The 15,714-nt window shown below is 41.2% G+C and overlaps 1 protein-coding gene across 1 annotated transcript; it reads right to left on the minus strand.

Annotated features, from left to right (window-relative positions):
* Nucleotides 1–11,829: 11,829 nt before the first annotated feature.
* LOC134437710 (CD59 glycoprotein-like) lies at nt 11,830–13,799 on the minus strand. Its single transcript, XM_063187228.1, has 3 exons — nt 13,459–13,799; nt 12,590–12,679; nt 11,830–12,170 (listed from the first exon to the last, which is right to left on the minus strand). Exons 1-3 carry the CDS (start codon nt 13,502–13,504, stop codon nt 11,980–11,982), a joined length of 327 nt encoding a protein of 108 aa, XP_063043298.1. The 5' UTR covers nt 13,505–13,799; the 3' UTR covers nt 11,830–11,979.
* Between the last annotated feature and the right edge of the window lie 1,915 nt (nt 13,800–15,714).

The following is a 15,714-nucleotide window of genomic DNA, read 5'->3' on the forward strand; positions in this document are numbered from 1 at the left end:
GTGAAAAAGGACATGTCAAAAGTCCAAAGTACACTTTTAGAACAATGCTACACGGACCATAGACTGAACTGTATAATATTTGAGTGAGACCAAATCTCAACTCTTTAAGAGTTACAATGACGCCCCATTTTACTGTGCAGAGACACCACTGACAAGATGACATCACTGCCATGATGGACCACTGACATGCACATTTATATGTTAATATTTCTTCTTGTAGTTCAGCTAACTCACCTGCTTTCAGACAGGAATGAGTAGTAGAATTACAAGTTGTCACTTGAGTATTAAGGGGACACCATGCTGCACATGAGTAACACTGCAGGGCATCTGGGGAAAAAAACAGAACAGCATTCAGATGTGAAGCAGGGAGGAGATTCTTCTAGGATTTTTCTACAACAGGGTTTAAGTCAGGCAGGTAGTTACATGAAATTTGCATTACCAACCATAAAAGCATAAAATCCCTGGCATTCAGTTACAAAGAGATATTTGTGTTAATTCAAAAACTATTTTGACTTAACACAAATTAAATGTATGTCAATTTTCGTCATGATTACCTGCAGTGGCCAGCATGGTGGCTAGGAGTAGCATGATGATGAGTGATGACATCTTCACGGACATCTCAGCGGGGATCAGATACGAGTGTTGGAGTTCTGTGTATCACACCTGCTTATAGGCGGTGAACAGCCAGAGGAGGTGCGTGTCAGTAATGTTACATGATACCTTTTAAAAGAAGAAACGAGTGCCTTCATTGTCATGAACACTAGAGATGCTGTGTTGACCATTCCTTTGTGGTGGAACAAATGGCTCAAGTCAGATTATCTCAATGTTTAGTGGACATAATGCAACCATAAAAAGAATGATACGGACATTGTAGGTGACAGTCAGTATTAGACTGGGGGAGAAATAGGGCCCGGGCACTTTTGCCTTAAAGGGTACCCTCATAATTAGCGGTGCAGAACTTACTCACCGGTGGACCCTGAACCCTTGTGAGCCCCTATTTTCAGAAATGTATAAATATATATATATATATATATATATAATATATATATATGAAGAGCTCTTTTCCAAAATGAGATATATCCATTTAATAGAATGTTGGGAAATTTACATTTTTGTGTTGGCCGTTCCATTGAATTGCATTGCAAAATGCATTTTTAGAGAGGTTTAAAAGTATGTTCTGAAAGCATTTGAATGGCAAGAATTAACACATAGATGGCAGGACTTCTCACCAGTCAATTCCAGTATTAAAATGCAATAAGTCAAAAATGGTGGATATAGCGTTTTGGAAAAGAGCTCTTCATATATATATATATATATATATATATATATATATACATATATATATATATAATGCCTGCAAGGCATTTACTAAGCAGAATCTGACAGTTAGATATTTATTCGCAAATGTCTTGTTCATGCACAATAAGGGATTTATTACCAATACAAGAAATGCACCCAGAGTGCAGACCTCCGCCAAGGAAGTTAAGTTTGTTTTTAGACACATACAGTAGGATATTTGTGTCATTTATGCAGGTTTATACACACCATTAGTGTGTTCAGAGAATTAAACAGTCAAGTTGTAACTAGATTATATCTGTATTTTTTATAATTACCATGTCCTTGATTAACTGTGGTCTGTTTTGTTCACCTGTGATTGTGGTATTGGCAAAGTGCTACATGCTATATTGTGAACTTACTATGCACTGTCCTATAAATGCACTTATTGAAGGTCAGAAGTTGCTGGTCACATTGTTATAAACAGTTTTGATGATTGGCAGCATGCCCTTATTACCATTTAAAATTTCACAGCTATTTCATATCACACTTTAAAGACTAAGTGGAATTATACCAATTGTATCAGCCTAATCCAGCCTTGTGCTTACTACAAGATAAAAATCAACCTGCTTTGAAAACTTGTGATCACACGCTAGTAGAACTGTAGGCCTATGATTAGTGAAGGGAATGTAATGATTTTGACCAACAAAACTGAAACAACCACAGACAACCGTATGGTTAGGCCTGTTTTTTTGCCTACGATGGTATGCATTATTCTCATGGGCCACTGGTTGGCCTTAGCGCTGTCGGCTGAAGCGTGAAGCGGCATTTCCTTCTAGGAAAATCACTATCACCGTTGTTAATCAGTCTAGGCATTGCTGTCGGGCTTTGTGGTCCATCTCGCAACTGGGGTTAAATTGAGTGAAGTGTAATACATTTGACCAGCATTGGGAACTTGCACAGCCACAAATTCCATATTGTTTTGACGACGGTAGCCTACCTAATTAATTCGACATTATTGTCAACCGAAATTATCTGCGGTGGTCACTGTCCATCTCACAGCAGTGCACTTCCACTTCACACATATTTTAGGCAGGCAGCGGTAATTCATTTCACAGGACTGTTTGTTAACTTCAACGAGGGTGCAGCCAAAAGGGTGCCTGCTGATGACCAAATTTTTAGGTTGATAGCAATGGTTTTGGAGCTGGCGTCAAAGGAGACAGTCCTTTTCCTTATTGCTTTGGCGGCACACCCGATTGGAATATTCGCCGGTGCTCGGCCATTATGCAGACTGTCGGGCTTTCTGATCCTGGTCCATCTCGCAAACAACTTGGGGTTAACTTTAAATGTAGCGAAGGGGATGTAATGAATTTTACCAGCATTGTGAACGTACAGTCATAAATTATTTTGGCAACGGTAGCCTAATTAATTCGACAGCATTGCGAACCTCAGTCACAGTCCACAACAGCATTGTGAACTTACACAATCACATTCCATATTTTTGACAACGTACTTAATTCGACAGCATTGTGAACCTAAACGATCTGCGAGGGTGGTCACTGTCCTTCTCGCAACAGCTGATAACATAGGCCACGCCACACATCACAAATTCCATATTTTTGGCAGCGATGATAATTAATTTGACAGGATTGTTTGCTGCCTGCAGATGAACAACTTTTTAGGTGAAATCAAATGTACTTGGTGTTGGAGCTGGCGCGGCAAAGGAGACTCTCTCCCTGTTCCTTATTGTTGCGCAAGCACGCCGGTGCTCAGTAGCCAGGCTGCGTCCTCCTAGTGACGCAACACCTTCGGCGGCAAGTCTATGATAATCACCGTGCGCACCTTGTGGCAGGCAGTAAAATAGCAGCGCACGAACGAACGAACAAACACAGACAACACACAAACCCAGGCGATCACATAACCTCCTTGGCGGAGGTAATAACCTCAGTAAGGACCTAGTAGACCTACATTTCTATTTATTAGTAAGTAGTAAGTGGCAGAATACAATGTGTATAAGCTCCCGACACACTGTGTGAACAAACCCTGAACAGTGTGGAAACAAATGTGGAATAAGGGTCCCTATTCTAAAGTGATGCATTGCTCAGCCCCGATGGCTTAGGGCCCCCACACTAGGTCTCTCTCATTACCTAGGGCCCCCACACTACCTAGGCCTGCACTACCTAGCAACAAATGACATCTCACCACCCCACCTTCATTGAGAAGTTTACATCCAATCCTTGCTATATAACTCTTCCTGTTACCCTCAACTATATTGAGTTTAATGAGTGAGAACTACATATCAAAGTAGATTGATGCAGGATCTGTTCAATTCTAAGACTTTGCGGCCCGGGGAGGGGGGGTGTTATACTAAGGTTATATTGGTAATAAATCCCTTATTGTGCAAGAACAAGACATTTGCGAATAAATGTCGAACAACTGTCTGATTTTGTTTAGTACATGCCTTACAAGTTACTTACACAGGCATTAATATTGTATGTATTAGTGCTAATAGATGTAACCCTAAAATAATTTATGTATCATGTATTATTTTACATTTCTGAAAATAGGGGCCCACGAGGGTGCGAGGGCCCGAGGGGAATGCCCAATATTCCAGATGGCCTGTCCAGCACTGGTGACCGTATGAAAAGCATGATATTACTGGCGCAAGGCATCAGGGTTGGGCCAAGTCAAAAGGCTGAACATGGCATAGTGTTCATGCTGTATCTATGATCCCTGTATTAGAGATGTACTTCATCATGTTTCATAAATGCACCAATTGGCAAGGACAAACACTGTATTATGTTACATCTCACTTAATAGGTGCCTTTATGCAAAATCCACATGCAAATAATGACATAATCGGTAGTACACCAGAGACAGTTTATATCGAGAATGGACAGTCGCCGCCATCTTGTTGACGCCTTCGGGGTGCTATTTCGCGATTATGTAGACCACATCTGAGAGTCAATGGGAAAACTGAATGGGGAAACTGAGTATAGGACGGGAGGGAACCCAGCGGTTGTGAAAACCATATGGTTGAAACCACCGTGAAAAACTGATCAATCTAGACTACTTGCTTGTGTCATACGAGTCAAAATAAAGCTTTTTAAGCCACTTTTCTCACGTTTTTTTTGACAAAGCGCAGGCGCAGTAGTTCCGTAACGGCACGAGAGCAACGGCTTTTCACAACTGCGCATGCGCATCATTTCGCAGGCGCCGCTGCATCCAGATGATTGGATCACTGGCAACGCAGCTCAGAAGGCACATTGGCTCTTGTTACCAGAAAGGCGGGAGACAGGGCCGTCGTTAGGCCTATTTTAGGGGGGGTTTCCCCCCCCCCCCCCCCAGTATTAGCCCCCCCTTTAACGATTTTGCAAAAAAAACAAAAACAAATGCAGTAAAGCACTGAATACGAACCACCAAGACAGTGGTTCAAAACAGTTCCTGTTTGCTTATTTATTGTTTAATGCCACTTATAGGCTATCCTATTGCACAGCAATAAAAGCAGGGTGCACAGCAATAGGCCTATGTTATGCGGGGAGGAAACAGGTAGAGGATTGTGCTTTGTGACTAACACCTCGAGTAAAGTGTAATCACTTACACAGATTAAATCTTCCAATCCAAAGTACCATCTTTTACTCACAATACCCGTGTAATAAATCCATTTGACGTTGTCTTGAAATTATAGCTTTAGTATTTGTCTTAACAGTTTGAAAACACACATGAACTGATTAAAATAGCTACTAATGGAGTAAAAATGACCTAGTATCTGCCGGGGATGCATAGTTTTCCAAGTAAGGAACCTGTTTGAATGAATCGCTTCCTGACCACTGCTTCTCCTGGAGACACGCAGTTAGTCGGTAATCGGTTAATCGGTATGGTGCTCTTAAAATAATTATTCAAGAACAGGGCTTTGAACCGGTTCAAGGAACGAAAACGAAAACCAGGAACTTTTTGTATTTTACAGGGAACAGAAACGAAACCGGAAACGTTATTATTTTTTATGTTCTGGAATGGGAACACTTATTTAAAAATAATGGTAACCGGTTAATACCGGTTAATACCGTTCCTCAAACAAAACAAAAAAAGTAATTATTTTCCTGCGCACGTTACCATGACGGCTGAGGTTCACGTCCTGTGTGACATCAGACATTCTCTGACTGAATGGAGAGAGAACTGTGGATTACAAAGTCTCCACTCCACATCTTAAATAAGAGAAACCTCTGTCATACAAAAGGGCAGAGTTTCCATTGCATCATTGTAAGACATTGCAGAGAAGCGCGTGTAAAGCGCAGCGAGAATGTTATTGGGCATCCATGGCCGCTTCAAATACTGTATGCACAAACTCACAATGTCCATTATAGTGCTCCCCTTGACCCAAGTCAGTGTGGAGCGCGCATTTTAATCATTGAGGTTTATTCTCCGCTTCTCCACTTAGGTCGCCCCGAATTACAAAATTCTGGAAGATATTCTTTTCATCCGCTTGAATAGGCCTAAACAGTTTGGAATGTAGGCTGACTCATTTGCACTTCCGTCTTTCTTGGTTAATTAACATCAGTTAGGCCTATGGGGAGTAATCAGCTGACAGGAACAAAATTAACCGTTCCGGGAACAATATTTTTTTGTTCTAACCGGTTCGGGAACGTCAATTTATTGGTGGAACCCATAACCAGAAACGTTATTATTCCGTTTCTGTTCGGAACGGAACGTTTGGGAAAAAATAATGGTTCAAAGCCCTGTTCAAGAAGACGCTTTTGCACACCTCTGTAGGTGGGCAGGTGCGTAGGATATTATCCCAGTGCGGTTGTCATTCAAGTGTAAAGAAATCCTGCACACTGTCCATTCCACTAACAAACTTTAATACAACATGAAGAAGGTCGGATGACCGAAACAATGTATTAAAGTTTGTTGGTGGAATGGACAGTGTGCAGGATTTCTTTGCTCTTAAAATAATGAATTCTTAGACAAAACCCTGAAAAAAATTCGGCGCGCGCTATGCATGCGCATTTTCTTTCTCTGGGGCTAAGCCCCCCCTGTCTCTTAAACCTACAAACTTTTAGAACTTTGAGTGGGACCAAATGTCATCTGACATTTTAAATGGAGTTAATTTAAACTCTTTAAGAGTTATACTGACACCCCATTTTTATAGTGCAGAGACACCACTGACAACAAGATGATATTCACTGTCATGATGGACCACTGACATGTACATGTATACAGCCGCGGCAAAAATTGAGAGAACAACTCAAAATTAGCAGTTTTTCTGGTCCTACTACTTTTTGGCATGTGTTTCAGTAAGATGAGCATTGTTGCTTCATTCTATAAACTACTGACATTTCCTCTGAATTTCGAATGAAAACACTGTCATTTAGAATATTTATTTGCAGAAAGGTACAAATGGTCAAAATAACACAAAAGATGCAATGTTTTTAGACCTCAGAAAATCCAAAGAAAACAAGATGATTCAATTAGCCCTGAAGAAGGTCGCACGCGACCGAAACGCGTCGGCTATTGTCCATGTATCAATAAAGGACTTTTAACTGTACTTTAAAGTGCCTTGGACCCTCTCTCTCTCCAAAACAAGATGATATTCACTTTAACCCATTTTAACCTAATGTCTTTGGTGGACATTTGGCACCTGGAGACACATATATGCTGCATTTAGGCTCTTGAGATTTTAGCTTTAAAAAAAAAAAAAAATGTGGGTATGTTACAGCTGAATGAACACAGTCTATGCGTTTACATGAGACACTTAAGTCCGATTTAATTCACTTTAAATCTGATTAAAACTTAATTCCACTCTAAAAATATCACGTAAACACTTACCAAACAGTAAAGTGGGTGGTTTATTCCTCTTTTAAAGGAGAATTCCGGCCAGTTTGGATTAATATCCCATCTTGGGTGGACCGAGGGAAAGGGATGAAAGGCAAAACCGCGAGAAATTTTCATGCCTGCTGCGCAAAGTTGTTCAATTGCGCTGTTTTCGGTTAAAACCTGGCCCTTCGGGCACGTATTTGACCTGTTTTAAAGCTCCTAGCGTGCATTAAAACCCCTTTGAACGCTTTGGCCGTGGTGTGTGGGTCCATACAAGTCGATCTAGTGGTTCACATTTCCATTAGGTAGCATAGGTACGATACAACAGGAGTTTTCAAAAGTGGCGCACCTACCTCTTTCAGCTTCCGCCTTCCAACTACGTCCGCAAAATGGTTCGCCAAAGTGATACTTCATAGTAATCCATTTTATTTTTGTCCACCAAAGACGAGCCACAAGAAACATATTCACATGTTTTCATGTCCTGAGTTGTTATTGTCTCGCAGATTCACTTCTCTGTCACTGAACGCAGTTTAGTGACGTCACGGTGTCACATGACTCCTGGAAGGAACGCCATTCGCTCATCCAGTTATTATACATAAGCGAGAAAGAGAGGCGCTGTCGTAATATACTGTTTGATATTTTGAGATGGATCCTCCGTTGGGGTAGTTCAATTGAAGAGTTTGGTGGCCATGGTTATCTTTTTCGAACCAGAATATTTGTTACAGATAAAGAATTATTCCTTCCAGGAGTCATGTGACACCGTGACGTCACTAAACTGCGTTCAGTGACAGAGAAGTGAATCTGCGCGACAATAACAACTCAGGACATGAAAACATGTGAATATGTTTCTTGTGGCTCGTCTTTGGTGGACAAAAATAAAATGGATTACTATGAAGTATCACTTTGGCGAACCATTTTGCGGACGTAGTTGGAAGGCGCAAGCTGAGATAGGAGGTAGGTGCGCCACTTTTGAAAACTCCTGTTGTATCGTACCTGTGCTACCTAATGGAAGTGTGAACCACTAGATCGACTTGTATGGACCCACACACCACGGCCAAAGCGTTCAAAAGGGTTTTAATGCACACTAGGAGCTTTAAAACAGGTCAAATACGTGCCCGAAGGGTCAGGTTTTAACCGAAAACAGCGCAATTGAACAACTTTGCGCAGCAGGCATGAAAATTTCTCGCGGTTTTGCCTTTCATCCCTTTCCCTCGGTCCACCCAAGATGGGATATTAATCCAAACTGGCCGGAATTCTCCTTTACATCCGATTAAACACGTTCCTCTGTCATGTAACCTTTTATTCGGAATCACAATAAATCCAGTCGTTCCACGCATGCTCGTTGACCACATGATGGCGCCAAGAGACCGTGCTCTTTGCCAGTGAGAAAAACATGGCGGCACTTCCTGTTGATTTTCACATGAAAGTTTTGCTTAATTTAAAGTCCCTAAGCGACTATAAATGTTGTGGCTTCCATATATTGATGTAAAAGTGCCCCATGAAGTAATGAAGCACAACAAAGTTACTCCACATTACCATTTGACCACTCGTTTTTCTATGCTAACAGGGTAGCTAATGTAGCATTGTAAATGATCCAGGGAGAAAGGGGGAAATGTTGTGATTTCAGTCCACCTGAGGCAACGATTTTCGTGGGGAAGATGACCTGCATCTCGGTGGCATTGGACCACGCCCCCATGCCTTATTTGGCTCGCTCAGCACGTGCGTCCTCAGTCCAATCGCAATGCTTTATTTTCCCCAGACGTTTAATCGCATTTAAGTGAAAGTGCCATGTATACACATCGCAAAATAACTCTTAATCCGATCTATTTAAATCGCATTTATTAAATCGGACTTAAAAACATCATGTACACGTAGCCAATCTAATGCAAGAGGAGGGTCTTAGGGTTTAAATGTAACTTATTTCATCTTTTATGTGCATCAGAGGTTAAGATATTACGTTTTTTTATAGGCTGAGGGCAACTTTCCCAACAAGGTCTTATCAGCAGGCATTTTTTTTGCATTTGCTTTAGGTATCAATGGGTTAAATCAACTGACCACTGACTAGAAAAAGGATGCAGTGAGGCAATATTTATTTCACGTAACTCTGATGTATAAATTGGAGCCATTTAGAAACAACCCTTCCATCACAAGTTACGTAGTTACAAATCAGCAACAGAATGACCATACAGAATCTATGCGTTTACATGAGACACTTAAATCCGATTTAACTCACTTTAAATGTGATTAAAACTTAATTCCACTCTAAAAATATCATGTAAACACTTACCGAACAGGATTTAAAGTGGGTGGTTTATTCCTCTTTTAAATCCGATTAAACGTGTTCCTCTGTCATGTAACCTTTTATTCGGAATTACAATAAATCCAGTCGTTCCACGCATGCTCGTTGACCACATGATGGCGCCAAGAGACCGTGCTCTTTGCCAGTGAGAAAAACATGGCGGCACTTCCTGTTGATTTTCACATGAAAGTTTTGCTTAATTTCAAGTCCCTAAGCGACTATAAATGTTGTGGCTTCCATATATTGATGTAAAAGTGCCCCACGAAGTAATGAAGCACAACAAAGTTACTCCACTTCACCCTTTCACCAGTTCGTTTTTCTAAGCTAGGTGGGTGCTAACTAGCATTTGAAAGAACCAGGCCCAAAGGGGATTTCTTCAGCCTTGAGTCCGACTGGGGGAATTCATTTTCGGGCAGAAGTGATTAGCCTCTGTGCCAGTAGCAAACAGAGTTCCCCGGAGGTTTGGCGACCACGCCCCCACGCCTTATTTGGCTCACTCAGCACGTGCGTCCTCAGTCCAATCGCAATGCTTTATTTTCCCCAGACATTTAATCGCATTTAAGTGAAAGTGCCATGTATAGGCTACACATCGCAAAACAACTCTTAATCCGATCTATTTAAATCGCATTTATTAAATCGGACTTAAAAACATCATGTAAACGTAGCCTATGTCACGTAAGTGAATACATCCCCTCACATTTTTGCAGATTTGTGAGTATATCTTTTCATATATAACAGCTTGTTTGAACATTGCCCACAAAAGTGAGTACACCCCAGAAGAAGGGGCCGTGTTGGCCCGAATTGTCTCGAAATTAAAAGGGATTAAAAGGGAGGTCATCGGTGTGCGTTTCAACCTTTCTTTACAATGAACTTTTACATTTTGAGTCTGCACCTGGCTTAAATAGATTGGTGTGAGATTTGATTGCAATCCTATGGAGTGTATCATGATCTGCTTCAGTAGTCACAGTGCATGTTGACATGCATGTTTCTTTTTGGTGTAATTCAGATTATCAATGTTGACAGCATTCATGCAACCCCAAACCATGTCAGTCCCACTAACATGCTTGACTATTGAGAGGATAAACTTTTTTTGTACAACTCACTTGTTTACCACCACACATGCTTGACACCATCTAAAGCAAATTTGTTTATCTTGGTGTCTTCAGACCACACAACATGGTTCAAGTGATCCATATGTTTGGTCTGTTCATCTCTCTTGAGACCAAGATAAACAAAACAAAATGTTACCCCTGTTCCAACAAAAAAGGCAGAAAAAAACCTCTATTGCAATGTCAACAAAACTTGTTGTAACACTTGGGAAGGATGTGTAGATAGGAGCAATGTTGTCATATCAGCCTTTACATTGCATTACATTACCGGTACATTATATTACACACTTAACTGCCACTTTTAGACACAGCAGTTTATAGGTCTGATGTGACATTGGTAGCCATCCCTGAAGCAACCTGAGGTTAGATGCCTTTGTCAAGGTTTGCAACGACATGGCATTACAATAATGCTTTAAATACCATGCCAGTTATTTCTTTTTCTGGCATTTCTGGTTCTGGCATTATTTCTCAGTTTCTCTTCACAGCATTAAGCTGAGTTCTTTCCCCTGTGCTCAGAGCGCTCAGTGGTGGGGGCCCTATGTTGACCTTGGCAGGCCAATTGGGAGGGCCCTGTCTGTGGTTTTTCCCTAGGGCCCTGTGTGTAATTGTCCCGCCCCTGCTGAGAACTTAAACGTTTGGCCCAGGCATAGCTTACCATTCTTTCATTTTGCAACAGAATTTCACATGGATGTTGCAGCATTCTGATCACATGACCAACAAATAGTAAGGCCATAGAGTCCCCTAAGTGTGTTACACACACACACACGCACGCACGCACGCACGCACACACACACACACACACACACACACACACACACACACTACCCACTGTGATGCTCCCTCATGCCAACATTTTCTATAGAAGCCCTGTGTTTCCTTTCTTTCTTCTTCTTTTGTTTTAACTTTACATCTCATTAAACAGACGCCTTCCTGCAAAAACTGCAACATACAAATCACATTATAACACACTTATAAAACACTCAGCCCAACCAAAGTAAAAAGCAACTAGGTGTTCAGAATTACAAAATAAAGAGAACAGGACAGCACTCCTCGTTGTGTACTTTGTGCACAATGGGCCATGACGGGCAATTAAGTACACGAGGTGTGCTGTCCCGCTCTCTTTATTTTGTGTAATCATAATTCTCTTTATTTTGTATATCATAAAGTATGTGGGTGTGGGTGCCGGTTAGTGAGCAGGGTACCCAGTACTGTGGGTTTTTTTGTGTGGTAGAAATTGAAATCGATGTGAGTCATAACGAAAGGATAAAAAAAAAAATGGATGAAACATTTTACTCAAAAATGATTAAATGGCAGCAATATTACCACACAAATGCACACATGCACTAGTCTACTACACACAAATGCAAACAGCATAACATTTTGACAAACGGACATGTGATTAAAGATGATGAGAGATGAGTAAAAAACAAGACCGCTTCCACTGTCGGATCCTGCAAGGAGCCAATGACAGCACAGCTCAGCTCAGGACAGCACAAAGATGGAGGCCAGGGGCACCAGCAGGAGCAGCATGTTCTTGCCAACAGGCCCAGCGCCGTTACACATATCCTCACTACAGCAGTAGAGTTTTGCATCGGGTACTGCTGGTTCAACATCACAATGAGTTTTCATGCCACAAACCTTCCCCACAATAACAATACCCTCTCTCAAAACCTCTGAAAGCACAAAGAAATGCACCAATGTAAGGCTGTGAATTTCTGTGATATCAAGAAAACAAACAGTATGTAGTATGAAAACAAACATGTGGTGTCAACATTACAAAGTAAACTTTTAGTGCTTTGGATAGACTATTTTCAATGGTGTGAAGAGTTGAATCACACCAACAGTGGAGTCAAAATTCAGGTGGCCAGTGTAACTGCATCTCTACAGTGATATGATTTATTCACATTTCAGTGTTCATATTCACACATTACTGAGTACAATTATCTCTGACAATGATCATAGATTAAATTTTGTTCTATATTTGAGTGGGACCAAATGTAATCTGAAATCTCACTGTGATGATGGACCACTGACATGTACAATAGAAGTTGCCTACAAGTATATATTTGTTTTTGTAGCTCAGCTAACTCACCTGCTTTCAGACAGGAATCAAAAGGAGCAGAACAATTTGTCATGTTTTTATCAGTGGGGCACCCTAAGCAAGAGTGACACTGTAGGGCATCTGGGCAAAAACAAACAGAACAAAGCATTCAGATTGGAAGCAGAGAAGTAATTTTACATGTTCAAACCGGCACAACATGACACACACAAAATACACAATAGGGCTGCATTACATTTAGGTAAAAAATAATGAATTAATCCATAACAATTTATTTAACCAATATGACAGTGTAGTTATTACAGTCTCTTGTGTAATGTGAGTTTAGGTGCCTCAACTGTATAGATAAGGGTACAGAAAACTACCCACATTGTTCCTATACTTTCACAGGTGTGATTCATACATGTAATTCTCTTATCTAAAGACCGACTCCCTAAGGGCAACTTTTTGAGCAACATTGCTGGACAACAAGCCGATCAGCTCCTAAATTTGCACTAAAATGGTTGAGGAAATGTGTCTACTGTTGTTCCAGGTTCTTCTGATACATTTTTACAGTGAAGCTCAACAAAGTAGCCTGGTGTACCATCACCATTAAAATGCATCCTTAATTGTGTGTGTAGCCTGGCACATAAAAATTTACAATTTTTAAAGTCACACAAATGACCACTGTCAATAGCAATAATAATGACCACTACAATGGTGCGAGGTCATCCTAATCATTGTCGAGAACAAACTTGTCCTAAATTAACCCGAAAACGTACCCACTCTGTTTCAACTCCGGCTGGTAGTTGCATAAACATTGCATTACCAACCATAACATCCTTGGTATCCAGTTACAACTAGGTGGCAAACTATTTCAACCCAACACAAATGAAATGTAAGTGAATTACCGACATTATTACCTGTAGTAGCCAGCATGGCTAGTAGGAGCATGACGAGTGATGACATCTTCAAGACATCTCAGTGGGGAGCAGGTATAAGTGTTGGAGTTCGGTGTATCACCAACAGGGGAGGGGTGTGTTATCAAGGTTACGTGATAGGCTACCTTATAAAAGAGGAAACGAGGGCATGGCATATTGTTGTTTGATACATATTCAGTGACAAGCATAACTGAGTAATTCACGTTTCAAAAATAACAGTTTGAGCCAGGGCTAGACAAGGTGCCAAAAACAGCCAGGCTTTTTTGCATAGGCCAGCTCCTCACACAGTCCACAGTGGACTCAGTGGGCCATCCCATCTAAATTAGAGGGCTGGTCTCTGAGGGAAAAAAACAAACAAACAAAAAAACATTGTCCTCTGAGGACTGTTGCCCCACCACACATACATGCCAGAACACTACCCTTACGAAAATGGTTTACTATGAGAACTGAACCATGTTTTTTAGTTACTCATAGTTGTCACGTTTTTTTGAGCACAGTTTGTGACTGGTTTAACCATTGATTGACTATAGTTCAACCATGGTTTAACTATAATTCAACCATGATTTGACTATGATTTGTCCATGGTTGAACTATGGATTTAACCATTGTTTAAATATGGATTTACCATCGTTTAACTTCGCAAAAATTACAACTTATTATTGTTAATAGCTATTCATTACATTACAGTGAGCGACTTACAGGCAATTGGCCATGGATGGAGGTCTACGGAATGGTGAGGGCAGGATTCAAACCTCCAATCCTGTGATCTAGAGTCAAACTCCCTAGTCATTATACCACGGCTACTCACATGTAGCTATTTAGGGGTTTCTTGTTTTAACCAAGAACCAAGAAAACCATGGTTCGTGACTATGGTTTAACCATGCACCCCTTCCCCCCACCATGTTTTTTAAAACCATGGTTTTAATGATCCCAGGGTTGTTTCCACCTCAAAATGCTGAACATAACATTGATGAGTTGAGTTACATTTTAAAAGAAACAGCTGACATTAATCTTTTGAACGGCAATGTACAGATGTTCAATCAAATGTCCACAAAGTCACACTTTTGGGCATGTCACCGACCAGAACTATAGGCGGCATAATCTCAGAGAGAAGATTCTTGGGTTTTTTTTAGGGCGGCTTTGCATGCCTTTATTTCATGGAACAGTGTGAGATGGTGACAGGAAGTGAGTGGGAGAGAGATAGGGAAGGATCAGGAAACGACTTTGGTTTGGTTTTGGAATCAAACCCATGGTCCCCGGCTTAATACTAAAGGGCCTTAGCTGTTTGCCATGACCAAGGCCAGAACCAAGGTTATTGTTTGCATACATGTCAAACAGGAAAGTCAAGTAGTATACCAGCACAACCAGATCTGACCAGTTACTCAGTGAAAACAAGTGTGTTGTAAACATTACCATGTTGCTTTTACTTTTGCATTTGACACTCTGCCTACCACGGCCTTGCCACTGTCTTCTGTGGGACCTCTGATTCATCCTGACAAAGCAGCAGCAGAATGAGCATAGATATGAACACTCAATGCCAGGGCTGGACTGGGGGAGAAATAGGGCCGGGGCACTTTTGGCGTAAAGCCAAAATGTTTTGACATGTTCTTATAGCGTTCTAGGCGGGGGTTACATTTCTGAAAATAGGGGCCCATGAGGGTGCAGGGCCCACCGGGAAATGCCTGGTATGCCAGATGGCCAGTCCAGCCCTGCCCTATGCCATGTTGACCAATCCCTGTCACTGGAACGAATGGCTGAATAAGACAGATCGTCGCCATGTTTGCCCGTTATAATGCTGCTATCAAGACCTCTTTACTGTTTGGACACAGCTGTGACGTAATGGGGCTGACCGTGCATTGTTGGAGCGAAATCGGCTATGTACCACACATTTGTAAAGAAACTAGCCAGGTGTATTTTCCGAAATAAGAAAATGGATGCTCACGATAACTTCAGATATTAAGTGGGAGACACAGACACAGGCATTCCTGATGGTGTCCTCAATTGAGTCTGTACATTTGATTTCTTGTAACCACAAACATCTCCTATGCTTCAGGAACAGCCTCTTCCATTCCGGATTAACTTAACAAGTGCACTTTTCAGGATCTCTATTTTTACAGACACACCTCAGGACGGCAGGTCTTCTCTCTTTAGGGTCTGCACTGTCTGTTTGTGTGTGTGTGTGTGTGTGTTTGAATCAACAATGTGTACGCAGTCGATGATGATGTAACTTCTAAACGG

The sequence above is a fragment of the Engraulis encrasicolus genome, chromosome 21, assembly GCF_034702125.1.
Source record: "Engraulis encrasicolus isolate BLACKSEA-1 chromosome 21, IST_EnEncr_1.0, whole genome shotgun sequence".
Taxonomy (NCBI): Eukaryota; Metazoa; Chordata; class Actinopteri; order Clupeiformes; family Engraulidae; genus Engraulis; species Engraulis encrasicolus.